General features: G+C 55.0%; 1 protein-coding gene across 1 annotated transcript; it reads right to left on the reverse strand.

The window, feature by feature from the left end:
- Window positions 1–16,016: 16,016 nt before the first annotated feature.
- Window positions 16,017–18,657, reverse strand: FOXD2 (forkhead box D2). Its single transcript, XM_047871481.1, has one exon. The coding sequence runs from the start codon at window positions 18,315–18,317 to the stop codon at window positions 16,818–16,820; it is 1,500 nt and encodes a 499-aa protein (XP_047727437.1). The 5' UTR covers window positions 18,318–18,657; the 3' UTR covers window positions 16,017–16,817.
- Between the last annotated feature and the right edge of the window lie 9,217 nt (window positions 18,658–27,874).

The following is a 27,874-nucleotide window of genomic DNA, read 5'->3' on the forward strand; positions in this document are numbered from 1 at the left end:
GCTTCCTACGTGAGAGGCATTGTGTTATTGCCCGTGCATTATCCTGCACAAGTCAATAAAAGCTAACGCCTGTATAACCACAAGTGCTCCCAGGTGAGAGAAGTCCCTATAATTCCTCATAAAGATCTCAGAGGGTATCACGATCTCTACTGGCTGGGTTTTTTTCTCAGGTAGAGACACTGAGGCACAGAGTGGGTACGTCATTTTGCCCAAGGTCACCCAGCTGTAAATGATGGATGAGTAGAACCAGTCTAGCTCCACAGCCCACCCCATCCCAGAGCCCCTGCTCCATGCCCCATGCCCCCTCCCCACCAGCACTCGATCCAGCAGAGACAGGACTGTGGGGCCGAGGGTCCCCTCGGGAGGCACTGCCCCTCCCGCCGCCCCCTCCCCATCTCACTTAGCCCTCCACAAGCTGTTGTCAATTGCAGTGGAGTATTTACAGCAACCAGCGACCGCTGCCACCTCTGGCCACGTGGGCTATAATTTGATGCTCAAGCTGTTAACCAGCCGCTTTTGAGCACTGAGCTCTTCATACATGAGTGTCTCTCCCAAGAGCCAGGCTGGCTGCCTCTCGGCTGCTCCTGACGCTTGCACACCTCTCCTGCTGGCCCCGGGCGTGCACACACACGTACACAGCCTGAATACGCCATCACACAGACAACTCCTCATGCTCAATTTTTGCCATGAAACGGTCCGCGTTCACTGCTCAGAACGCACCCCTAATACGCATGATGTGCCACAGAGGCCCCCAGCCCACCCCACACACACACTTCCTGTCACCCACACCCAAGACTACAAAGTAAAAGCTGAGGACGTTCCGGCTAAAGCAGAATGCACAGGGGAGCAGCTGCTGGTCACACCTATCCCAGATATATTCCCAAGAGATACGTTCTCCCCACATAATTATTTATGCAAAAACTATCCACATACTCAACTCTGCATTAGTGTAACCAGAAAAATACCGAAGATAGATCTTCACCTGCTTGTGCTAAATGCCACCATCACCAGGATGTGCTTTCATCTGATCACTTTTTACCTAAGTGGTAGGTAGATGGGGAAATTCATTGTCCTCTCTACTTCTGCATGTGTTTGAAAATGCTCATCCTGATGCGTGTACCTGACTCTCCATCTGTGCGCCGGCATCTGCGTGTGCCGTGGAGTAGGGTAGGGGTTGAGGGTGGTGCATGTGCTCACACACTAGCACGCCTGCCTCTGTGTGTCTGTTTGCACAAAGCAGACCCAGCACTTTGGCTCTGTTGCCGGCCCTCTCCCCAGGGAGTCTTTGCAGCGAGGGGCTACCCTCCACTTAACTAGCCAAGAGCAAACACATCACCGAAACCAGATCCCCACGCCACCCTCCATTAGTGTAACAATGAAAGGGGGTGGTGGTGAAAGAGGTAAGAGAGCAGGGCATAAGGCAGGCAAATGAGAGGGGGTGACGACCGTGAGGGCAGAGGAAGAAACTGGGGCCCATCAGCCCTAGGGGGAATAGATTCAGGAATATGTGCTCATCCACAATCACCAAGAAGATGGCCCAGGGCAGTGGAAGCAGACCGATGGAGGATCTAAGGAGGACACAGGTTCCCAGCCCCTCTGAGGCCTTCTGGGTCACCGTGTCTCTGAGGACAGGGATCAGCCTTAGCCCCACTCCCTGGAGGTTCCTGAGGTTGGAGAACCTGGGAGTCCCCATGGGTGTAGACAACAGGGTGAGCCTGAGCTAGGGGCCTCAGTAGAGCTGGCTTCTTACAGATTTCACACTGGGCACAGACAAAGGCCAAAAGGCTCAATGGGGAAGGAAAGACAGGGAAGAATGAGAGAAGGAAAAAAAGCATGTCTGAGTCCAAGGGATGAGAAAAAAACTGAGCCCACAGGAGACCCAGCCTGCACTGACAGCGTTAACGACAGACACTCTTGCGGCAGGAGTCAGGTAAGGACCCGGGACCAGGGTGGCTCCTGCAGCCTTTGTAAGCCACTGATGAAAAGCGAGTCCTGCCCAGTGTACCTCTAAGCTGCTGCCAGTTCTCAAGGACACCTCCCTGGGGCCAGGGCCGTGCACGGCCGAGTGCAAGTGAGCATACCTTTCTCAGCGGACCCTGCGGCAGGACCCAACTGCAGGTCCAGGGAGCAGCAGGAAGCCAGTGGGAGAAAAGGAAAAGAAAACCTGAGAGTGGGGGTGAGGGAGCAGATGGCCCCATGGAGTGAGAAGATCGGAATTCAGGTCCTACCGCTACCTATGGTACAACCCTGCAAACAGAGGCTGCAAACACCCATCTCAAGGCCCTGTGAGGACTAAATAAGACTGAGGGCGTGGAAAGGCTTTCTAGGGAGGTCTGTGAGCCTCCTCGCTTTTCAAGATTGCCAGCAGGAGGGAGGTCACAGATGGGGTGGAGATGAGAGTGAGCAGTTATCTGCCAACATGGAGATTTCATCATTAATACTTACATATATATACCTCCATGCCTTGCCTCATCCCACAGAGGATTTGAGCTGACGGAAGAGGAAAAAATCCCTGACAGACCGACCACAGGACAGATAGGTGAACAGAGGAATGAAGACAGAGGCAGGAAGAGGGCAAGACACATTCAGGGAATGAAAAGTCCTCCATTCAGATGCTCAATTCAACGTTTATTTACTAAGCATCCGCTATGTTTGATTTCAGGTGACTTTAACCGGGGATAGAAGCATGGCAAATGTGGATTTATCCCTTTCCCTCTTCCTTTCCTCCTGCACACACAGCTGGAGACTATTTCCCTTGAAGGGTCCCTTGCAGTCCAGTGGAGCCATATGCCTGGATTCTGGCCAAGGAAAGTGGTCAAAAGTGAGTGATATCTGCTACCTGCAGACCTGACCGTTTAAAAAATAGTCTCTCCCATCAGGCACCTGGGTGGCTCAGTTGGTTAAGCATCTGAGTTCGGCTCAGGTCATGATCTCACAGTTTGGGGGTTCAAGCCCAGCTTCCGGCTCTGTGCTGACAGCTCAGGGCCTGGAGACTGCTTTGGATTTTGTGTCTCCCTCTCTCTGCCCCTCCCCTGCTTGGGCTCTGTCTCTAAAAAATAAATAAACATTAAAAAAAATTTTTTTAACCTCCTCCAGAATTCTCTGATCTCTCTCCTCCTCTGAGTTTAGAAGATCCCATGGAGAATGCCAAGGACCTAGACCTGGGGTCCACAACCCCCAGGGGGTCAGTGGTAGAATCCGTGATGAGGGAGTTCCATAAACTTGGATGGGAAAACGTTTATCTTTATTTTGACATACCTCTGAACTGAAATTCAGCACCTTATTCAATTATGAAGGGAAAAACCATAGTAGTGTTCCCCATGCCTGTAATTCTGCCACCCACAGAAATTGCAGGTATTTTTCTGCATCATGTTAAGTTGTTGCAGAAGAATCAAAAGGTCATTTATACTAAGAACACTTAGAAATTGTACCATTAATCCCATTGCTTTTTTTATTTAACGTGTTATATTATTATTGTATCAAACATTTATTCTATTGTTTTACCACATATACTATTACATTACAAAATTTAAAAAATATTTTATACTTGAACTTGAATATGATTAGTTTCTTTTATAGTCCTGTGAACTGGATTTTATCCATCGACACATCCTTACTCTTAGGGGTCCACAGGCCTCACTGATCTTCCCAAGGGGATCCATGGTACAAAAAAAGATAGGAACTCCTGGGGGCGCCTGGGTGGCTCAGTCGGCTGGGCGTCCGACTTCAGTTCAGGTCATGATCTCACAGTCTGTGAGTTCGAGCCCCACGTTGGGCTCTGTGCTCAGAGCCTGGAGCCTGCTTCAGATTCTGTGTCTCCCCCTCTCTCTGCCCTCCCCTGCTCATGCTCTGTCTCTGTCTCAAAAATAAATAAAAACATTAAAAAAAATTTTTTTAAAAAGATAGGAACTCCTCCCCTAGAAAATGGTGGAGCCCCCAGATAGAAGGTCCTCGGTCTCTGAATGACTATATGGAACAAAGTATCCCCCACCCACTACCACCACCAACCTTTGGATGAAGAGATGGATTAAAAAAAAAATCTTTATTTGTTAAACTACTAAGACTACTAAGACCTTGAGAACCACCTATAATTATAATACAGAGGAGAGTCTTGTGACCAGGGTAGGAGTACAGGGTACACCTCTCAGCTTAAGCTCACTGTGGACTCACTCTTAGCTCTCCTAAATGCCCTTATTCACAAAGGATGGAGTTTCCAGGATGCCCTTCCCTCACAGCCAATCTTCTACTATCACAATTCTCCCAAACCTTCAAGGCCCAGCTCAAATGCCACTTCCTCCAGGAAGCCTTCTGTGCCTCCTCTCCTCTCACAGAACTTGTCAGCCCTGACCCGAAGCACCAAGAGCCAGCAACATCAGACTGTGAGCTTCCCCGGGGGTAGACAGTTGGATACATTCCCCCTGCTCCCCAACCTATACCCCACCCCTACAATGAGCCCAGTCCAAGGAGGCCCAGCCACAGCAGGGCCAGTAAATATCTGCTTCATGGGAGGCAGGTGGGTGGTCAGGGAACTGTCTGTCTGATTCATCTCTATTCTCTCAGCCTGGCTCAGGTCCACAGAGAGAGTATGTGCGTTCAAGAAAAATGTGTGATGGTGGGGCATGGGGCAGATAGCTAGTGCTTTCCCAATTGGGGCCACAGCTTCCCTCCTCAGAGACTAGTTCTGCCCAACCTGGATTTTACACCTCCAGGCCTCTGTCATTTGGGTAGCCAGATAAGACTTAGAAGTCAGGAAGGAGTTAAAAACAAGCCGAGTCCTCTCCAACCCCACAGAAAGATACCTCTGGTGGGTCCCAGCTGAGTCAGCTCTTTGTCCACACCCTTGAAAGCCACTCCCTCTGCCCACCCCTCTTCCTCTCCCAGCCTGCCCCGCCCCCAACAAGCATTTGGAGCCTCTGCCCTTGGGCTGGGAGCACTCAGCTCTGTGTAGCTCTGGAAAACCAGTCCTCTCTCCCTGGACAGCTGCTGCACGGGGCGGGGCGGGGGGGGGCGGGGCAGGAGAGGGTACCCAATAGCCCAAGAGTTTTCTGGAATGGAATGAGAAAGGAGATGAACTGACCTGGAGTAATGGCCCCTCTTTCCTTTCCGGTTATCTTGCTACAGTGGGGCTCTGGGCCCCCCAGGTCCTGCCCTGGGTACTGCTGTGCCCACCCCATCTCCCTGCCGCACCGGGCACCAGACACCAATATTGCTCTATTAAGGATCAAACCTCTGAATAATATCAACTGTGCTCATCTCTAGGAATGCGACACACTTTGGAAGCACTGCCAGACCCATGGTTGATGCATTTACTCACGTGCCAGGCCTTGTGCTGTGTGCTGGGACCAGTGTGATGCATCGGATTCAACTCCTGCCCTCAAGGGGCTCCCGGTCTGGTGAGGAAGATGGAGCAGTAAGCAGAAAATCATACACCACAATCAGTTCTTTAGAAGCACCAGGGGTGATAGGAGCCCAGGGGACAGGATCTGAGCCCAGGCTTGGGTACAAGGGGCAGAGAGGGAAGGTATCCTGAAGGAGGGGACACCTGAATTGGGAGGGAACCAAGTAGAAAGGGAAAGAAGGGACAATCAATGCATGAAACAGAGAACCGCTGGCTCGTGGGCTTATCAAAGGGTAGACACCTAGACTCCTACAATCATTCTTTTAGTGAACAACTATTTGTTGTACCAGATGCCACGCTGGGGAGAAAGATCTCACTCAGAATTGAAGGGATCTCATATCCCAAAGCCAGCCTGGCTTCCACACCCTACTTTTGAGAGGCAGACTACCTCTTCCAAATCCAAGGACCTGGGGAGAGGAAAAGAAGCCTGAAGATGCCCAGGGTGTCAGAATGCAGGGTGAATCCCGCCTGGCGGTGGATGGACAATGGTATTGTCCTGGTTCCCTGGCCAGGACTCCCTGCAGCTGCAGTGACTGGCAATCCCAATGGTCAGAGCGCTATTGACTGGAATCAGAGTTGAGCAGGATGGAGTTTGGGGCGATGGCTGTCCCAGTAGTTTCCAGCCTAGCAGAGTCGAGGAGCGATTCACCTCCACGATACATTCTTCAGTTCTCAATCAAAGCCCTAGCTATTCTTCCCTCAGAGCCCAGAGTACAGTTTTAATTAGATATGCATTTGTGTGTTTCTTCCTCTCCTCCCCTAGATCACCACCACCCTGAGGCCAGGAACAACATCTGTTTTGTTCACCACTGTATCCTCAGTGCAGGGCAGAGACAGGCACAAAGCTGTCTTAAAAAGACTTGTCGAAATGAATGGAGACTGATGGGTGGATGTGGAAGGACATTCCAGCAGATGAGGGCAGCCTGGTGATGAGCTCATTTCATTTCACCAACAGGGACACTGGGTCGGAAAGAGGGTGGAGTTGCCCCAAGACAAAGCTGCCAATGTACCTGGAGGTGGTGGGGTGCAGCCAGGCCTGTTACTGGGGCGCGAACACAGACACAGAAAGGCATAGCCCTGGCCCCCAGGATGCCTCAGTCTCCTCAGAATCAGTTCGGTCCCTTTAGGATCCCTCCTTCCCCACCCTCAGCCATCTTCTTGGCCTTGTAAACTCCTTGTTCCCGAGGCTGCAAAACAGGCACAGCATTCTCCTCAAACGGAAGTCCCAGAACGGCCCTAAAGGGCCAGGGAGGTAGGAGGAATGGAGCAGGACCAGTGGGGGGCTGGGGAAGGAGAGCCTTGCTTCGGTGCCAGAGCTAAGGGATCTACAAGGACCTGACAGCTGTGACACCTAACCGGCACAGAGAGCCCAAGCACAACCGCTAGCACGAGATCGACCCCCGGCAGTTTAGGGTCATGCCTGGAGCTCAGAAGCTGGCGGGCTCAGAGCTGAGCCGCCCCGCTGAGCGCGGGGTCACCCCTTTTAGCCTTAGGTCTGCCAGCTTCGGAGCAAAAGCGTCCGGGTTTGCAGAACCAGCCTCTAAGGGAGGGTCAGACCCGGGCGGGGCGGGGCGGGGTCACTCGGCTAGCGCCCGGTACTCTCAGGGTACTTTGGGGCCAGCGGCGCCCCCAGGTGGCAGGGCCCCGCCGGCGCTCCGGATTCGGGTCGGGGAAGGATTCGGGAACTTCGCTTCTCTCACCCTCTTTCAGGGAGCCTCGCGGACTCGACCCGGGCTTCGCCTTTCAGGAGTTTCTTCTTCTTCTGAATATTCTTTGCAAGCATCTTTGGGACTCGTTTTGCTCACAGAATGCAAGTGGCTGCGCCCGCGCATCTGAGAACAAGAATCCTAGACGCAAGCGCAGAGGAGACAAGTCACCTGAAAGTCACCCCAGCTACAGGGGAAGCAAACACGAGGCCCGGTCCTTCCGCTTTGGCCGTGCCCATTCGCCTAGGTCTCTACGGACACCCACTCTTCGGACTTGCCTCTGAGAGCAGCCGTCCTGCCCCCAGGTACGCCCCCCCCCCCAGGCTTTGGGGGGCTTTGGCCACAACCCCACAAAGTCTGAAGTTCTCCAGTTTGGGCCTTGGACAGGGACACTGGGAGGCGACGGAACCACGGCCCCTTCCCCACTCTGGTTTTAGGACTGTTCTCCCTACACCACCACCACCACCTGCACAAGGGTCCAGTTCTCCAGCTCCCATGAAGTGCCCTGCCTCTCTTGCTCTCTTGCCTCCCCCCTAAACACTCACACACTCCTCTGGCGTCAGGGTGAATAGAGACAGGAGTAAAAGGAGCTGGGGTAGAGGCTCCCTTTCACCTTTGGGGCCAGCCTTCTACTCCATGCCACCCTATCTCAATGCCAAGTGCAGACATGCAAGGGACAGGGCTGAAAGCTCAATGAGCTTCCTGGTGGTGACTCCCCATCACGTTCACTCCCTATCTTCCCAAAGGAGAGAAGTGTATTCAGAACAGAGGAACAGAGGCATCCCTGGACACTTGGCCACCTCTCTCTGGCCCTGCCATAGGAGGGAAAATCTCCGGGTCTAAAGTAGAAGCCCCTCAGGTCCAGAAAGGAGGAAGCCAAGTCCTTTCTCTGCCCCTTGTGTAATGGAAGCCCCTAAGCAGCCAACCATTCTATGTCCCTGGAGCCCCAGCACAACCTGTGGCAAGCCAGCACCATCCAATTCTGCACCCTTGCTGCAGAGGGAGAGCTGAAGAAGGAGTGAGAATTCTTCTGCAGACTAGAAGAAGGAGCTGGGAGAAGCTACTGACCACAGACTTGAAAGGCAAGTCCAGGCTAACGTGTTCCAGCTCCATTTCGCAGACGGAGAAACTGAGGCTCAGTAATCGGAATCTTTATTGCTGCCTGCCTGGCACATGCGCACACCCTCAGACGCGCTCCCCCTACCCACCCCCAGTGCGCGCGCGCGCGCACACACACACACACACACACACACACACACACACACACAAGGCCAACACTCCCCCAGACCTCTACCTCTCAAAGCCCTGAAGCTCAGCCAACACCTCCCATCTGGGAAGGAATGGCTCTAGCCAGAGTAGCCTGGGACCTAGGTGGCCTGGATTTTCTTCCCGTGTTTACAACAGTCTAAAAGGTCTGAAGTCAGTTGGGGCACAGGAAGCAAGGCTTGGAATCGCCAGGTTCACCAACAACAGACTCATAGAAGTAGGGAGAGAGGGGTGCTACTGCCTGGGAAAACTGAAGGAAGAGCAGTGATTGACTGGAAAACTCTGATCACCACCCCCCAAACCCTTCTCTCAGCCAAGCTGGTACCCAGCCTTCTGCACAGCCTGGGGCTGGGGGAAGGACTCAGCTGCCTTCCCCAGCCCAGGAACCCAGAATATGGCAGAGCACAAGATGCTGTTGCTCCCCTGAACTCCTCCTGACTGCTGCCAGCACCTCGTTCACCTCAGGTGAACTGATTTCTTGCCCTGATTTATCTGGATAATTGACTGCTCTCCCACACCTTGATCTCGACTTTCTCACACCCTGCCTCTGGGAAGGAAGGAGATTCAGAAGCATCCATAGCCAGACAACACTTCGAGATGTCTCTAGAGTACAAAGGGAGATGCTGGATTTTTAGTTTCCTCAAAATATCTAGCCAAACGATTTAATTACCAATGCTGATGCATTAGAGGCTGCAGGCTACACAATGCTGAGCAACTTTGGGCAAATTCCCACACTTACCCTTCCTTACCCTGACCTATTTGCCCATCAGCTCAATATTAGCCTTGGAAGCCTTGCAAACTCCGGTGTTACTGGCTCCACAAATTGCACCTACCCCCTTCCTGCTGGAGGATAGTTTCCTGGGAATGGAAGGGTAGGCTCCAAAATTCCCCAGGATCCCAGGCCTAGTCCCTCCGTGCAGGCTGGAGGGAGGGAGGTTCACTGCAGCTGGCATGAGAGTAGGTCAGAGGCCAGACAATGGAGCCCCTGGGCTACTCTGGAACAACCTGGAGCTGTGGTGAATCAAAGGCAGGCTAAGAGGGTTAGACACCCCCAGGAAAGGGAGGGAACAGGAGCTTTCAGCAGGAATCCAGCCTGCTCCACTGTTGGTCAAGTCACTGTGCCCCTCAGCCCCCTCATTGGGTGCCCTGCATTCTGAGCCTTGTCTGAAGTGGGGAAGGAAGTAGGGGGAAGACAGGCCTCAGTCTTTGCTAGAAGAATGGGGGAAGAGGCTCAAAACTTAGGCCTCCTCCTCTACACCCCTACAGACACCCATTCCTAACCCTTTCACCCCAGCCCTCCACACCTACATCCCTCCAGCCTCTGCTTCAGCCACCCAAGGAGGGGGATCCACACTCTTGGACTCATACTGATACAGTCACAAATATAGCACATAGAATCACTCACAACTATTTCTCCCCAAGCACAGTCACCCAGATACGCCGATACATACAGGTCCTCTCTCATCCACAACATATACACAGTCACAGACCCCAAACATCCAAAAAGCTGTGATACCTGGAACCATCATCATAAATTGGAAATCCACCATCCTTAACTCTTAAAACACCATTTTTTTTTTTACCTCAAATATGGTGATAATGTCTTGTTTTGCCTTCTCCTTTGGTTCTCAACTACTGAAGTTAGATAGCACGTAATGACACTAGGTAGACGTTTGCTGCTGTATATCTGACACAATGCCCAGCACATAGTAGGTGCTCAATAAATATTTGGGGGAAGAAGGAAGAAGCCAGACAGGAAAGAGATCTCCAGGACTGGAGGCAAATTAAATTGCCTGTGTTTGATTCTCATCAGGTAACTCCTTAGACAGGAAAACTGCTCTTGGACACCAGACTAAGTTCTGATGTTGACCTCACTTACAATCTTCAGATGATCAACAGAGGAACCCAGATCAGAGGCCAGAGCAGCTGCCTGGAGTGCATCAGAACCCGGGAGCGGCCTAGCAGTCCATCTGCCCTCGAATTACTATATCAAAGACGCATGGGTTTGCAAAAGGACACTCAGGCCCATCCTCTATCCTCCCTCTTGCCTGGGGCTCCACAAAGCGTGACTGGCCAGAGTGGCCAGGAAGTTGGGAACTGGGAGAAAAGCCAGCCCTCCAAGCCCCGGATCCGACTCCTTGTACTGGGAGTCCGGGTCTTTGGATCCACTCCCGGGCTCCGAAACTGATCTGCGGTGCGATCACGGCCTGGTACCTTCCGCCCTGGTGCAGAAAGTGGCTCCTGCCATCTGGGTCTGAGGCTAATTTAAGCGATAACCTCACCAGCGGCCCTCTTCGACTGGGGTGACGCTTGAGGAAGTGAGAACTGGCCCAAAAAGATTGAAACATTTGCATGGAACTCTGCACTTGAGACGTGAACCCACTGGGCCCAGGACAAGAGGCAACTCCGAGGGTAGGGAAGGACCAAGTGGACGGCAGGGGTGGAGATCTCCCCACACTCGGCGGGGTCCCCACACATCTGCATCTAAATGGGATGGGGCATCTAAGTTAGGGAGTCCCAGCAGCACCAACACCTGCTGGGGTAGAGGGGCGCAAAACGAGGGCACCCTGTAAGCGGCAGGAATTAACTTGGACAGTAAGCCCCGATCCTGTCCCCTCAGCGCCCCCCACTCCTCCACACAGACTCTGTTCTGCAGTGTCTACACAGATCATTCGAAATATGCTTCTCAAATCGAAGGGACAGAATCGAAGGAACAGATTTAGATATATTGTTACCCCAATATTTTGTCTTTTTCAGTCCTAAAATCCATGCAACCGCAATTCCAACGGTACTTCTGCCTGCAGAGACAGAAATGTCCCGGAGGTGAGACCAGTCTAAGGCGATTTTCCAACATCGGGGTAACGGAGCACAGACCTACAAGGCCCCGGCTTCCTAAGGCGAAACGCGCGGGACCCTCGTAGCCGTAACTGTGCGCATCTCCCCAGCCGCTCCTGCGGAGCCGCTGCGCATCCCTCGGGAGCCACGCATCTCCGAGTAACTGAAGGGCGGGGTGAAGACCGGGACCCTGTCGACCCCCTCCAGGAGTATGAAATTGCGGCGAGGAGGCTGTCAGTGGCCGGGAGGAGGGCACCCGGCGTAGACCCCCGCCGCAAGGAGAAAAGCGAAGACGCAGACCGCGAGCGACTTCCGCTCAGAGTCCGTGTGGAACGAAAAGAGAGTGCTCCGCGGAGACCCGGGACTCAGAGCTGGGAGCCGAGCGCGGGTGGGAAACGACCCCAAGGATGGGGGCGCCCAGTGCACCCCCGGGGCGCAGGCACGGGAGGAAATCGCCTTGCTTCGCAGCAGTCCGAGGTCTCGGCCTCCGGCGCGGCCGCAGCGTCCCGCCGCACCGCTCTCTCGGCTACGAAAGGAGGCGGTGCCCGCTCCGCCCCGCGCTGCGCCGCGCCCACTTGCTCGCGGACAAATTCGTTGCCGAAACTGCAGCTAGGAATCTCTAGCCTCCCTACAGCTTTCTAGGCTGGTACGCGTCTACGCCGACCTTAAAGAACAAAACAATCACGCTCCAAAACGCCAATGAACATTTGTTTTGCGCTCAAATACCCTGACAGACGAAATGCTTAGGAGGCTGAATTATCCTGTACGACCTTTGCCCACCTCAAGTTCTCTTTCACCGTTTCCCCATAAATCCCAGAGCGCCAGCCCCAAGGACAAATGTGAGCTGGGTCTCATCATCCCGGTTGGTCCTCCAGGACGCATCTCCAGTCCTTAGCCTAGACAACCTTTGGAACCACGTATCGTAATAATTTAGGCACAAACCCAAACTCGCCTCTCTTCTCTTTGGCTGGATGCGCAGGGTATGAATTAAATTCCGAATCCGGTCCGTAAAGACCCTATGTGAGCTGCCTCCTCCAACCGCTCGAAATCCTACGAGGCACGCTCCACACTCAAAATCTTTTCTCCTTTTCTCTTGCAGGGTCCCTCGTTTAAACAGCATCGGCGCCTTTATTCGCCTGACCCTATGCGAAGGAAAACCCGCCTGATCGGTCATTGTCTGGTCCGCGACCGCCCCCACCCCCGCCCCAATCAGTGTCACAAAAACGCCCCTTTCAACGGATTCCAAACCCTCTTCACCCGGGCTCACCGAGCCTTCAACTTCATTAAGTGCGCGCTACGGCGGCTCTGGAGGAGGCGAAGTTTAAATAAACCCGAGCGGAGAGGGAGGAGGGGTGGGCCTGGGGAGGGTTGCTAGTTGAAGGGGAGAGAGAGAAGTGTTTTTGAAAAGGGGAAAAAAGTCATCAGGGGAAAAGCGCTTTGTAACCACGAAGACGCGCCCGCTGTGGCGAGAACAAATTGGATATGGAGGGGAAGTGTCCGCCCCCACCTCAACTCCCGCTCCTGGGTGGTCCGGGGAGCCCCAGGAGAAAAGAAAGATGGGGAGGAATCGGCGGTGAAAAGAATTAAACACTTTAATTGGGCTGCAAGAGAGAAGTGGGGAGAGGTTCACCGATGTGCCTCGATCACCCAAACCTAATGCCCTTCAATAAATTAAAATAAAATGCCTGCCCCTGGTCGTGGCTGAAAGACGTATGTCAAAGTTTGAGAATCAAGGCTGTTCTCAGCCATAGAAAGTAAATCTGCAAGATGGGGTAAATTCTGTCCGGAAAGACCCCTCCCCCTCCTTGTGGCCTCGGGCCTCCCGGCGCCGGATGAAAAGGAATGAAATTGAACGAAATTGAACGAAATGAAGTGAAATTGACCAGTGAAATTCGCCAATTTTCTTCCCCTTTAAACTGCCCGCTCTCAACAGCACTCTCTGAACCCCAGGCCGATTTCTTAGCATTTTTTTTTTTCTCACCTCGAGAGATGAAGGTGTGCCCTGGATATTTTCTTATTGTGACCGATTGTTGGGGCCTGCGGGGGTAGAAGCTCAGTTGTCTCTACCAGGACTGGGAGGGAACCCACAGAAGCTGCTCCAGATGGGATGGCCTATTTTCTCCTCCCAGGAGGCTGATCCCTAAGTAAGCCACCTTACACAGAACACGCACCCTTTGCACCCACGGGGTGGGAAGGAGCCATTTACAGAATCCCTCTGGTCTGTGGATTGGGAGGAACAAGACAGAGGGCTCTACCTTACAAATCTGCAATTCCCTCATCCTTCTTCCTGCTCTTCCCTACAGTCCAGGTCTCAGGTGGGTCCTTGCCAGTTCCTCATTTACAGGTTCTGGGCCCACACAACCCAAAGGACTCTCAAATTCTAAACACCCTCCCATCTCCCCTGCCTTCAGTAGTGCAGGTCTCTCAGCAATTCTTTTTTTGGTCTTTTTCAAGGCTAGTTGGGCATCTGTGGCTTCTTTCTGCCCACCCCACACCCCAGCCATAATCTGAGCCAGATCTGGCCTTCTTGGCCCATGGTGAAACTAGGATCTGAACCATGGGTCTGTGGCCTCAAGTTTCTTAGAAGCCCCTGGAAGGGTGCATCTCACTCTTCCCAATGCTCTTATTTCTATCTTTTCCTGCTACGGACCCTCTGACACACATATAGATAGATACAAGCAACACGCTCAGATGATCTGGCTGACTTAATTTTTTCTCTTCTAAAGAGGAAAAAACCAACTGATAAATCTTTTACCTGCAGCTCCAACCTAATACCTGGGAGTGACATACTCATGGTAAATGAGACCATGTACGCTACAAAATGTTTTATTGAGGGGCAAACACACACATGGTCATGTCCAACCGTTCTCAAAAGAAATGAAATCAAACTCCGCAACCGAAGCCAACCAAGCAGCCAGCCAGAGCCATTATCCCCGTATCAGCAGGCATTTCGCTCTTTTGACCACTGACTCTAACCTTACTTCTTGTGGGCTGTTTGATAAAACCCTGGGAAGGTGGCCCACCGCATTCTACCTCCCTACCCTCCCGCAGTGTCTCCACGAGATGGAGGAGAAGGCACCTCACCTCTGGCAAAGGGGCTGCATTTACTCCACGCGCCTCCAACCTTGTCTCTCCTCCACTGGGGAATGGGCTGAGAGACTTCGGAGCCTCTCCTCAGACAGGAGACCAAAGCTCCTCAGCCCTGGTGTGTTCTTCCTACCCTGATCCTGGTTCTGACCCTCCTTCTACAGAGCACTCTGTCCTCTACCTCCTCCTCCTTTCCTACTGTTGCTGATGCCTGAGAATCTGGCTCAAGAGGTCTGTGGGGCTTCTCCCTGCTTGACCCTCTCAAGTTCTCTACAACTGGTTCCCTGACCCTGTCTTCCTCCTTCAGTGTGTCACCCACCGTCACCCAACACTCGCCCTCAGCGTGCATCTATTTTCTGTGAAGGCAGCACTGCCTCTTTCTGCACCTCCGTATTTCTCCTTCTCTATTTCCCCGGTTGAATGTACAGAGAAAGAGCTAACTAACCATCTTTGTTTCCCCCCAAAGCATCACCTCTCGCCTAACATGCTTGTGAGTCCAGCCACCTGGAGTCCCAGGCACAGGCAGCAAGCTGGGAAGCTCAATGGGCTTATGGAAGACTCAGCCAGCCCGATGGTTTTGCAGTAGGTTCTGGCTCTGAGCAAGACTCAGGGGTTCAGGAGGTTTGCTTTAACAGAGTAGGAGGACCGCACTAACTCTCCCCTTTGGCTCATAGTGTGCACTTCTAACTCTTGCAGGCTGGAGGAGAGAGGGGTTCCACAGTCCCCAGTGCAAGCTTTTCACTCTGACCAGTCCACAGTGGTGAGGGGGAGGGGTATCCAAGGAACGATCTACAGCGGCGAAAGAGAAATCTCTCTCCTCTTAGGGACTCAGAAAAAGACTGTGACAGAGAATCACAAACAGACACACATTCATGAACTTGCAGAGGAATAAAAAACACAGCTATCCTAAAATACAACTCACCTCCCCCTCCCAAAGAAGGGCAAAAAGCAGGAATATGTGATGACCCTCAGAAACACAAACAGGAATCACAAGCTCCACGAAAGCCTCCATACACAGAGGCGTACAGAATATGCATCAAGACACATTCACTGAAATTGTACTTCATCGGTATAATGGCCATGAGCACTGGGCACCCAAATAAGCCCAGGCCACACTAAAGTCTAAACGAGAAGATGAGAGTTCCCAGGTGCATTTGAAACAAAACCTCTCTGCAGAACCCCAGGCGGATATTTAGGACCAGAGTGAAAATGAAAGTGCTAGAGAGGTCACAGGCTTCCCAGAATTCTGGCCCCATTGACAGCTATAGCCAAGGCCACGATATCCCCTGTACCCGATAAGCCCCAGCCCTCATTTACCTGTCTGGGCTGCCCAGGGCCCTTCCTCACTCCCTCTCTGCCCCGGAGCTAGGGGTCTGGGAGAGCCCCAACTGGCAAAGGGGAGTGCAGGCAAGCAGACAGAGCTGGTGACTGCTGAGTTCACATACCTTTATTCAACTGACACCAATGGGGAATGGGAGGGGGGGGAAGACAGATTTTTCTTTTCTTCCACACAAACCATCAGACGATTTCAGAGTCTCCCCGCAGTGGAGAAGTCTAAATCAATGCACACCCAGTGGACAGAGAACGCAGATAGCAGCCCGCTGTACAGATATTTACACATAATTACAGGACCCCCTGCCACAGGATGTGCCCTTGCCCACCCCACCCCCACCTCTCCAGTCCTTGACCCAGACCCTCCTCTCCCACCCCAACCTCATTGCCTTAGCTACAATAAATATCCCAGGGCCTGGGACAGAGCAGAATGCTGTGAGGGCTGCCGGCCCTGGATGGCTGGACCCAGCCGGCCATGGGAAAGGGGAAAAGTTCCTTCAAAAGCACCCCCCAACACAAAAGAGGGAGGATGTTCCTCAGCGCAGTGGGATCCAGAGCTTCTGCAGGGATTGTGGAGACCCCTCACTTAACCTCTCTGTTCAACTTTGCCTGTGTAGACACTGCTTTAGGCTTCAGAGAAAATGAACTTCCTTGGAAAACAGCAAGAAAAAAAAAGTTGAAATTTTCTTTTAAGCACAAAGCGGATAATAAGTGTCTTTAAATTATAATATTGGACAAGCAGGGCCTCAAAGTTGGGGAAGAAGTAAGGGAGAGGCAGAAAGGGAGACCTCTCTGTGCGCAGTTGGTGTTTCTGGCGGAATCCGCAGGGCCTGGGCAGACATCCCTCCGGGAAAGCATTCCTCCGGGGCCTCTGAGAGGCGCAGAGGCTGGGAAAAAGTGAAGGCTCCCCCCCCACCCCCCGCCGCCCCCTTAACTGCTCAAATTGTAATGGGATCATGAATTGCAACTTCATCGCGTAGACCTGGGCCTCTCCCTGAGCGATGGAGCCCGCTTCGTCCCAACTATCGGCAAGATTCTGAGCATGGAGCCTGTTCCTGAAGTGCCAAGTCACGCGCGCCAACTCAAGGTCTGGAGACTCTTCATAAATAGACTCCCTGAGTTCCGCTGGGACCGCAGGAGCTCCCGGGAGAGGCTGAGGAGTGCGGGCCTAACTGGCCCTGAGCTCGACGTGGTCAGAAGTGGCAGCCACTGAGGCCCGCGACTTTGCTGGCAAACGGGGGCCCTGAGGACAGGAGCGCGTCCCCGGGATGCGAGAGGCGGATGTGGCCGGCCACGGGAGCTAGGGCTGGGGCAGTCAGCATGGCCAAGACCTGGGCTTGACCCCCAGGACCCGCCGCCGCCGCGAATGGCGATCCCGGGGAGCCCTCGCCTCCGCCCGGGGGTGCTGCCCCGCCGCCACCGTGGCCCATGATGTGGTCTATAGAGAAGGAAGGCCTCTGGCCGGCCGCGGCGCCCCCGCCGCCCGCACCACCACCCGTGTCCGTCTTGAGGCCCTGGCGCAGGAGGGCGGTGGACAGACCGGCCGCGGTGCCGGCTGCGGGAGGGCTCAGCGACGCAGGGTAGAAGGCTTTGGCACAGCCCAGCTCCGCGCCAAGGAAGGCGGGCAGGCCTGCGGGGCCAGGGCCCGACCCTGTGCCCGGGGCAGGCGCAGGGGCCGGAGCCGAGGCTGCGCCCGCGAACACCGAGGCCGTCGGAGGTCCGGGTGGAGGAGCAGCGGCGCGGCCCGGGGGTACCGACAGCTGACAGGGCGCGGCTGCGGCGGCGGCGGCGGCGAAAGCGAAGGCGTGCGGGTGTGGGTGCGGGTGCGGGGCCGGGCCTGGCGGGGGTGCGCCGTAGGCCGGGAGCGCCAAGCCGTAGCCGTAGCCGTAGGCGCCGTAAGCGGCAAAGCCCGGCAGGAAGGCGCCGGGGTCCCCCGCCGCCGCAGCCCCGCCACGCAACAGCAGCTCCGGATGAGGGTGCGTGTGTGGATGCGGCGGCGGTAGCGGCTGCCGCTTGAAGCGTTTGCGGCGCCGCAGGAAGCTGCCGTTGTCGAACATGTCGGCCGACTCTGGGTCCAGCGTCCAGTAGTTGCCTTTGCCCGGGTTGCCCGGCTCGCGGGGAATCTTGACGAAGCAGTCGTTGAGCGAGAGGTTGTGGCGGATGCTGTTCTGCCAAGCGGGGAACTTCTCCCGATAGTAGGGGAAGCGGCCGCTGATGAACTCGCAGATCTCGCTCAGCGTCAGGCGCTTCTTGGGGCTCTGCAGGATGGCCATGGTGATGAGCGCGATGTACGAATAGGGCGGCTTCACCAGCGGGCTCCGCGTCGCCGCGCCCCCCGACGGCGGTCCCGGCCCGGGCCCCGCCGCGCCCCGGGCCGCCGCCGCGCCTGGCCCGGGGCTTCCCGCTGCGGCAGCCGCCGCCCCCCGGGACGCTAAGGCTCGTGGCTCGCCGTCCGAGCAGCCGCCGGACTCCTCTTCGTCCTCTGCTGCGTCCGCCTCGGCTTCCTCCGGGGGAGGCTCGGGGCCGTGGGGGAGCACGTCCCGGGGGGCGCGGGGCCCGGAGCGGGCAGGGAGCTCCCCCCCACCGCTGCCGCCGCCGCCGCCCACCACGTCTATGTCTGCGTCGGCCTCGGACAGAGCGGCCGGGGAGCTCTCGGAGGACATGATCTCGCAGCAGCAGCTGCCCAGGGTCATGGTGCCGCCGCCGCCGCCGCCGCCGTTCTCCCGGCTCCGCTCCGGCCGCGGCTCGGGCTCCGCCGCGCTGCCTCTGGGGCGAGTGTGTTTTGCGCGCGGGCGGGGAGGGGGCGGGGGACTGAGGCGGGTAGGGAGGGGTGTCCCCAGCTCCGCAGCGCCCCCTCGTGGCCCAACTAGCCGCTCTCACCTCTCGGTGAGCACCCGACTGGCTGCCCCCTCCTCTGCCCCGGGAGCCCCAGCAGGGCGCCTGCACCCGGGGCGCGGGCGGAAGAAGCTGAGGCTTCCCCTGACCCCGGCGGGTCTCGGCCCCCGGTCCCTCCCGGGATGGGGGGTAGGGGGATTAGTCCCTCCCGCCTCGCGGCTGCCTAAGGCGGAAGAGCGCGAACCCGGGGCGGAGCTCCCCGAGCGGGGTGGGGCGGACGGGAGGGGGCGGGCGGAGTGCCTCGGCGGAGGGGCCCGGCGGGAACCCACAGCCGCCGCGGCGGGAGCTGGCTCCGGTGGCCGGAGGCGGGTCTTTCCTTTACCGCAGATCCCGCAAACGCTCCGCTCCCTGGAGCCGCTGCCTTCAGTGCGCTCAGACCCTGGATGTTAAGGTTCACGAGGGCGCCAGCTGGCGCCGGGAGAAGTAGCGACGCCCCCACCTATCATCTTCCCAAGGCAGCGCCTGGGGGCCACCAAGACCGAAGCGCAGTTGGAGCGCGAGCGCGAGCCGGAGAAGTGCGGACGCAAGCTGCCAGCGCGGGGCCCGCCGGAGCCCGAGCGGCTTCCGGCCCAAAGGGAGACGCACTTGAGTGATCGCGAGGAGCAAACTTGGCGCTCTCGGCCCCGGGCCTCGGAGAGGTGAGAGATTCCGGCTGCGCTCCTCTCCTCCCTTCCAAGGCCGAGACCCCGCCACACATCCTCTTGCGGCGCCGCGGGACTCCAGACGCGGGAGTGTGTGCGGGAAGACCCGGGAGCGCGTCGCCCGCCTGTCGGGCTCTCCCCGAAGCTTCTCTGCGGCGCTCTGGCCGCATTCCGGGAGCCCAGACCGAGCCATCGCTCTGAGTTTGCCTGTACTCCGCCCTTTTTCGTCTTTGTATCCGTTTGTCTTGGGCTTAGTGACTCTGTGTCTCTCGCCTTCAGTGAATCTCTGCCTCTGTTTCCAGTAGAAACCCTGCGTTTGTCTGGGTGTCTCTGGGGGTCGAGAATCCCTCGTTCAATTTCCCCCACCCCCCAGTCGCACTGCAGGGCTGCCCCCCCCCCCCCCCCCCCGCTTTCTGGCCGGCCCCGGACCCTTAGGCTCTACGGACCAGCAGCAGGACCCCCACAGAGACCTTCCTCAATGAACCCTGACCTCAGCCCTGGGCCAGCGTTGCCTCATCTCTCAGGATCCTGTGCACACAAGGTTGGTCCTGTGCTCTTCTTCTCACCAGCCGGGTTTCTACCCATCCCATTAAGTCTTTCTCCCCTGACCAGGAACCCAGCAACCAGTATCTCCAGCTCAGACTGGGCCCGTCTCAACCCGGGAGGGGGCGTGAGACAGAGGTGAGGGCACTGGTTGTGGGCAAGAACTGAGCTGATGGACGGGCTGCTGCCCCGCCAGCGCCGCGCAGTGGTCAAAGCTCCGGCATGCGAGGCCTGAGACCCAGCACCCTCAGCCTTTACAAGGCTGTATGACAATCAGCAAGCTGCTTCCCCTACCCAGCCTCAGTTTTCTCCTTTGCCTAGTAGTTCAGAGCAGGGACTCTGAAATTAGGCTGCTGGGATTCTGGTCCTGACTTTATTATTTCCCAGCTCTGTCACCTTGGGTAAATTTCTTAAACTCTTTGTGTTCTATTTCTTCCTCTATAAAAGTGAGATTTAAAAGCACCTACCTCATGCTAATACCTAAAAGTAGCTATATCACTCTAGGCTACTTAGGAAGAGGGTATTGCGAGCACTTTGCAGACTCCTGGGGAGAGAGAAAGAAGGTGGGGGTGGGGTAGCCTCCCATCCTGATCCCAAGCTCTGGTCTAGCCTTCCTCTGGGTTACCTCTGCTGGGATAACTGAGTTATCTAACCCTCTCGGGTCACTGCTGAAGTAGGTCCCCTGAAGATAAGTGCTGGGAGAAGGGTGGGGGCTGCAGCCTCTGCAGGCTGTATCTCAGCAGGGTTGATGTGAGAGTGGATACATTCTCTCTTTTATCTAAGTCTCCAGTCTATGGAATAATCTGGTGTAAATGTAACTCTCCCATTCCACGGATGTGGCAACAGAGGCCCAGAAGGAGGAAGGGACTCACCTAGGCTCCTACAAGATAGAGCAGGGCTGGGTGCTTGTCACTTAATCTTCATGATAGAGGTCTCCATCCTCCCGAGCCATCTGGCTAAGAGCAGAGGAGAGTGCAAGCAGGTCTGGCTGCTCTTATCCTGGGAGAGAAAGTCCTCGGATCCCCTCACAACCACACACCTCAGACCAATGGGATCCACCTAGCGTGATGGGTGTACATAAACAGACTGTCTTTGGAAAGAAGAGAAGAGGGCCAGTCCTCAAACCATGGACAAGAAATTGGGCAGGGACTAGAGGCCTTGAGGGATTGGAATTTTCTAGGAGATAAGGCCCTCTAGGGGGGAAAAAGGGGGGAAAAAAAGATGAAGGGGCTTTGGAAAGAAATTTTTTGCATCAGCCTAAATAAGCTCACATACCTAGGTTGCTAGAGTTAGCCGATTTATTTTATCTGGCAACCTACACATACCCTAAGCTTGCTTATTACTTCATGGAGACTCTCCCACACTCACAGACACCCCACACTGTGTACCACATATCAGCTCCAGCCCAGATCTCTCTGCTAGTATCTAAGAAAATAGAAAAACGACATTGGCATCGTCTTACTACATCTCACCTTCAGAATGTCTTCATTTCTAAAGTGGCAGGCATGAACCAGTAACTCCCTTCTTTGTCAGCACTCTCGGATTCCCCAGGCTCCAGCCTCCTGCTCAGCTTCAGGGTAAGACCGGCTGAGGCATTTGCTGCCCAGATATCCTGGGTTCTGATGGTCCAGGCAAAATTCTACCCAGCAGCTGTGGCTGCCACCCCAGCCTCTGCCTGGCCCTGCTGCTGAGACCCAGGTTGGGAAAAAGGGATACTGGACGCCTAGCCCCTATTCTGCAATGTGGGGGTGGAACATGATCTTAAGGAATCATCCGGACCCTTCAAGCCCACATACATTTTTACAGAAGTGGAAACAGACTCAGGAGATCATGTGACTTGGCCAGGCTTTTAAAGCCCCTCACCCTACTCCCAGGGTTGGCTTGGACCCAAGTGTCAAGACTCTCAGGCCAGAGCTCCTTTACTTATCCAAATAAGTCTGCTTAGCCCCTGACCAAGCTCCACTCTTCCCTGGGGAGAGGTGTTTCTGGGTATCGCTCATCCCTTCCAAGGTTCTAGTGTAAATCTAGAAGGGCCAATTTGTCTTAAGCAATGCCAGGAGTAGGTGAAAACTGGGGGCTGGGAGAAGGGCTACGGGACACATGGAATGCATTTAGTTTCCTGCACTTGTACCCTGGCACCAGCTTTCCCACAGTGGGCTCAGCTTCTTCTATGTCTTCCGGTGGCATTCGCTATCTCTGGTGAGTCTGTCACTTCCTCTGGCGAAACCTGTGCTTCAGCCCCCATGCCTGAAGCCTTCAAGAAGCAGGAGGCCACAGGCTCTGTGGGTCTTGGTTACAGTATCACTAGTGGGGTGCTGCAGCCTCCTTTCTCTGCCTTACTATTTGGCCACCTCCCTCCAGCAGCCAAGAAACAACTGGAAGGAGGCGTTTGGGGGCGCCCATTGCAGGGGGGGGCGGGGTGTCGGGGGAACGGGGGGGGGGGGGGGGGGCAGGGTCCTCTCCAGAATGTTCAGACCGAGGAGTTGTTGCCTGTTTATCGTGATGCGTTGCTAGCTCTCGGTGGTGCCCCTCCGTTTATGGCCCCTCCCTTTCCTTCTCATGGTCGCTGTAACCGTGCTGTTCTCTGCAAGGGGAAAGCGAGAGCTATCAGATGGTTATGAGAGAGCGGCGCGGAGCTAGCAAGAGGCGGGGACGCTGCAAGGCCCGACCGCACGCGGCCTTGCCTCCTTGTGAGTTCTGCGAGCCGAGCACGGCCTGAGCCGGACAGGGGGACACCCCGCCCGCACACTTCTCTAATTTTATTCACAAACCTTGCCAGCCCAGGGGAAAGCGGCGAAACCTGCGCAGCCGCCCCCACTTCCCCTTCCCCCATCCGGCTACAGCTCTGGGGCGAGACAGTTGTTGGGCCGAAGCCGGGACGTCTCTCGATCCCTTCCTCCACCCGGATCTCCGCCTGCTCCAGAGCGATTGGCTTCCCCGGCCGGGCGGGAGGCGGGAGACTCCAGATCCGGAGACCTGCAAGGACGAACGTCAGGCGGCGGGGCTCCCCCCACACAGGAGCCGGGCTCCGGGTCAGAGTTCAGAGAGAGGTCGGACCCACTGCTTGCACAGAAATGACCGAGCTCCCAGCGGGTGCGCCTTCACCGCCGCCGACCACCTGCCCTGCCCGCCCGCTGTTGCCCACACCTCGCGTACCCTCCACTTCTCGGAGGAAACGTCTTTCTCTCCTTTCACCCTGCCTGGCCACGGTCACTTCCCAGCACCCCTATCCTGGGACTTCGTAGTGGGGGGGGGGCTCGCTTGAGCCCCCCTACGGCCTCAGCACCGCGCGGCGGCTGAGACCTGAGCGAGCTGCGGAGCCTGCGGACTCTGGTTCGTGGGAAGAGGGTTGCGGGCCCAGGGTGAAAACAGCACGGCCCTGCAGCCGCCGGACCTGGGGTTCTGGCTTCCCGGCGACCGCATTGCCACAGGCTTCCCCCTCGCCTGAGAGACACGCAGCTGGGGGCAGGGGTCAAGGGGACGCTTCCAGGTGTGTCTGAGCGTCAGCCTCCGGGGTAAGTGCCCCTACTGTCTTAAGTGCGTCCTGGGTTTCTGAGTCCAGGGGTCTGTTTTTCTGTCCGCGTGTGTGTGCCCCTCCGGACGGTGGTGACTCTGTGTCCGGCCGGCGCCTGTCCCGAGTGCTATCCTGCCATCCGCACGATTGAGGGGACTGCCCTGGAAGCCTTGCGATCCAGGCCCATAGTTCTACCCCAGAGCCCGAAGCGGCGCGACCTCGTGGGAATTGCGAACCCACCCCAGGCCCGCCGCGTGACCCTGGCGGGGAAGGAGGATGTGTGGGTGCAAACCTGGGTACGGGTTTGGGACTACAGCCGGGAGAGAGAGGAGAGCGTACTGTCACGGCGCTGCCGAGAGCCAGGAGACTAGCGGCGGCCTCCTGCCCACCCCGTTGCACGTCGGCCGCTGGAGCAGCAAGTCCTCGGACCCGGACGCAATTCGGCAGCCCTGAAGTGGGGCAAGACTGGAGGGAAGGGAGGAGGGGGCCCAGCCGCCCGAACCCGGTGACCGACGCAACGCACACGCACACACGCCGTCGCCTTTAGCCTTTCGGAGGCCCAGGTAGGGTAGCTGGTGAGACCCTAAGTCCCTGGGTGGTTGGAGACATAATGCTGGTTGCCTGACCGCTCTGGAGCCCGTGTGGAGCCGCGTAAGCCCCACAGAAACAGAGCGAGGAGACCAGAGGGAGTCTCGGCCTTGCCCAGTAGATGCAGGTGACGGATTCCTGGGGAACAGCGACCTCTGGAGGAGCGGCGCGTCCACACAGAGAGTCAGGAACTGGACGACCAGGTCTAGGACCAAAGCGCCCTTTCTCCACCCCACCCCTTTGGCAAAGTCATCCAGAGACTCATAACCTACGGACTCCTCTTTGCGCATGCTTGTGTCCCTTCCCAACCTGTACTTATACTTCAAAGCCTTGCTCAAATCCCACTTCCTCCAGAAAGAAGCCCTCTGGAGAGCCCAAAGCATCTTGCTCTCTTTCTGCTCTGAGCTCCTCAGAACTGAAAGCCTGAACCCTTGACTCCAGCGCTCGCACACCGCGCTGCAACAGCCGACCTGCTTCCTGCCTCGCCCTTCCCCAAAAGACCGTTAATCCATATACTCCACCCACCCTTTGCATTGCACGCTGGGTGTGCTGTTTTTCTTTCCCTCCAGTAAATAAAGACTGAAGTCATTTATCCCAAAATTGGACTGTAGGTTTTCAAAGTTCGTTTCCAAGAGGGAGAAATTGAGACCCAGAGGGAGGGCTGGCTTGCGCAAGGTCACACAGCAAATTGGTAGCAGAGGCGGAACTAGATCCCTAACCTCTCACTTCCCAAGCCAAGAGCCCTCTCCACTTCACCTGGATGTGGGGAAGGGCTTATGTTGAGGGGTGAGGACTGGCTGAGGGGGGGTTGACATATGAGAGGGGAAATACAGGCCAAATGGGGTGTGGGAGTGGTCACTGCTCCAGGGTGGGGCAGGAAGGAAGAAGGAGCAGAGCTGCCCTGGAAAGTCAGACTCCCTTTCCTCAACCCTAGCCCAGATCAAGCTACTTTGAAGGGCCCTAACAAATTTCAGGGGTTGGCTAAGTGTCCCACATCAGGAGGTGAATGGGCTGGAGGCTGGGCACAGCCTCGAATCAAGCAACTACCACACTCTCCTCTGTCCTGGGAAGGGAGGGGGAGCCAAGAAACCCCTGCTGCTAATGCACACCCACGGGGTGCTGCTGAGACCTCAGAGCCCCAGGAGGAGGCCATCTAGTGCTTGCAATTAATAAGTTAAAGGAGAAGCTAGGAGGGTGAATTTCATGCAATTTCCATGAGGCCCCAGTAATTACTGCCCCAAACCTGCTCATCTGTCCGCACAGGTTACCAGGCTGCCTGGCCCCAGCCTGCTTGTCCAGCCTCCCCTGCAACCCCTGCACTCCACTCACAACTGCTCTCCCTTTCTCACGTCTGTACCTTTGCATGAGGCTCACTCCTGCCTGACTCAGTCCTCCTAACCCTCTACCCGTTTCAAATGTCAGGCTTCATGCGATGCTTCCCCGGACAACATCTCACACTGGCCAGGCTCTGAGGGGCTCCTGCCCGTGTGCCCCCAAAGCACTTAGCTCCCTCCATTGTCATGACTGGTTTTCGGGTCTGTCACCCCCTGTAGACTGTGACCTCCTTGAGAATGCTCCTTATGTTGCCTTCATCCTCTCTCTTGCTCCTCTACAAAGTGGGGATGATAATTACCTACCTCATAGAGTTGTTGTGAGCATCAAATGAAATAATGCATATAAAGCACTCAGCCCAGTGCCTGAAACTTTGAAAGAGCTCATTAAATGTTCCTCATCATTCTCAATCACTCTGCCTCCTGCCAGGGACAAAACTGAACACATAGTAGGTATTCAGTGGATGTTAGACATGTGGATATAGTACTGAACGAGTGAATGAACGAATGGCATGACGTACTTCTCCCTCTTGTCTGGGACTCCCCAGAAAGATAGATGACATCACCAATGGAAATATGTGTTCTCTGAAGACAGACATGTTTCTCCTCCATCAGTCCCCACTGAAGGGATAACATGTCCCCCCTGTGGAGATAGTTTTTCCATGGTCCCTGACCCCAGCACTCATTGGATTTCTCTCTCGTGTTCTCTGCCTCAGTTTCCTTCTTTTAAAAATGTTGTGACCACTAGAACCAGCCAAATCCTGCCAAAATCTTCCAGGGGCTCCCCATTGCTTGTAAGACAAAATTCAATCTCCTTACCATGATGAACTGAACACATTCACAGTTTTTGGATGTCCCAGCTCTCTGCTGGGTAAGACTTCCCCTCCCATAGTCCCCTGATGGGACTGTCCAATCTCTGTGTCCCTCACACTTACTTCCAAGAGCAGACAGACAACCCAGCGTGATCAACCATAGCATTGCAGATTCAAGGCCCAGTGGCTGGTCTATGCAGGAGTAAGTGACCTAAGCCGAGCTGGTCATTCCTTCAACAAGATTTGACAAATGGACTCTGGGATTGCAGGATGTGGAGATTCTGGGGCTCTGGGATTTTTGGGCTCTGGGACTGCAGGATATGGAGAGTCTGGGGCTCAGGGATATATGGGCTCTGGGACTGCAGGAGGGGTGCTTCTCCTTTCATACCAGAAGGTCACATGGAGAATGCTGTTTGACATTGAAGCCTGTACACAGAGGGAAACAGCCTAAAGAGAGAGACAGCTTAACACCAGTGCTGAGTCCCCTGGCTCTGCCTGAAACTAGAACTCTTCGACTTTCCAGACATTCTTTTTTTTTTTTAATTTACATCCAGATTACTTAGCATATAGTGCAACAATGATTTCAGGAGTAGATTCCTTAGTGCCCCTTACGCATTTAGCCCATCCCCCCTTCCACAACCCCTCCAGTAACCCTTGTTTGTTCTCCGTATTTAAGAGTCTCTTATGTTTTGTCCCCCTCCCTGTTTGTATATTATTTTTATTTTCCTTCCCTTATGTTCATCTGTTTTGTCTCTTAAAGTCCTCTATGAGTGAAGTCATATGATATTTGTCTTTCTCTGACTAATTTCACTTAGCATAATACCCTCCAGTTCCATCCACGTAGTTGCAAATGGCAAGATTTAATTCTTTTTTTTTTTTTTAATTTTTTTTTCAACGTTTATTTATTTTTCGGACAGAGAGAGACAGAGCATGAACGGGGGAGGGGCAGAGAGAGAGGGAGACACAGAATCGGAAACAGGCTCCAGGCTCCGAGCCATCAGCCCAGAGCCTGACGCGGGGCTCGAACTCACGGACCGCGAGATCGTGACCTGGCTGAAGTCGGACGCTTAACCGACTGCGCCACCCAGGCGCCCCAAGATTTCATTCTTTTTGATTGCCGAGTAATACTCCATTGTATAAACTTACCACCTCTTCATCCATTCGTCCATCGATGGACATTTGGGCTCTTTCCATACTTTGGCTATTGTTGATAGTGCTGCTATAAACATGGGGGTCCATGTGTCCCTTCGAAACAGCACACCTGTATCCCGTGGATAAATGCCTAGTAGTGCAATTGCTGGGTTGTAGGGTAGTTCTATTTTGAGTGTTTTGAGGAACCTCCATACTGTTTTCCAGAGTGGCTGCACCAGCTTGCATTCCCACCAACAATGCAAAAGAGATCCTCTTTCTCCACATCCTCACCCACATCCGTTGTTGCCTGAGTTGTTAAGGTTAGCCATTCTGACAGGTGTAAAGTGGTATCTCATTGTGGTTTTGGTTTGTATTTCCCTGATGATGAATGATGTTGAGCGTTTTTTCATGTTCGACTTTCCAGACATTCTAATGATATTCTCCCTTTTCTTAGGCTAAGTTTAACGAGATTCTGCTAGTTTGAGTTGAATTTCACAAACAGCAGAACCACAAGAGAAAAGAATCCTGGGTTCCTGAAACCTTTGAGGTACCACACCACCCTGAACCACCCGCACAGACTTATGTGAAAAGAAAACACATTTCAATATTGGTTAAGCCACTGTTGTGGAAGTTTCTTTGCAGGGGGCAGGGTGGAGTCTGTTACTCACAGCTGAACTTAACCCTAATTAATACAGGAGGGGATGGGAAGATGCCCAAAGACACAAAGGACCAGTCTAGGGTCATTAGCCTGGAGAATAAAGGGCCCAGGGTTGACACAGTCCCCATCTTCAAATC

Source organism: Prionailurus viverrinus, chromosome C1 (assembly GCF_022837055.1).
Source record: "Prionailurus viverrinus isolate Anna chromosome C1, UM_Priviv_1.0, whole genome shotgun sequence".
NCBI lineage: Eukaryota > Metazoa > Chordata > Mammalia > Carnivora > Felidae > Prionailurus > Prionailurus viverrinus.

Bases quoted from the DNA above. Each gene is read 5' to 3' on its own strand.
- FOXD2 (XM_047871481.1), bottom strand. From the start codon at position 18,317: ATGACCCTGGGCAGCTGCTGCTGCGAGATCATGTCCTCCGAGAGCTCC.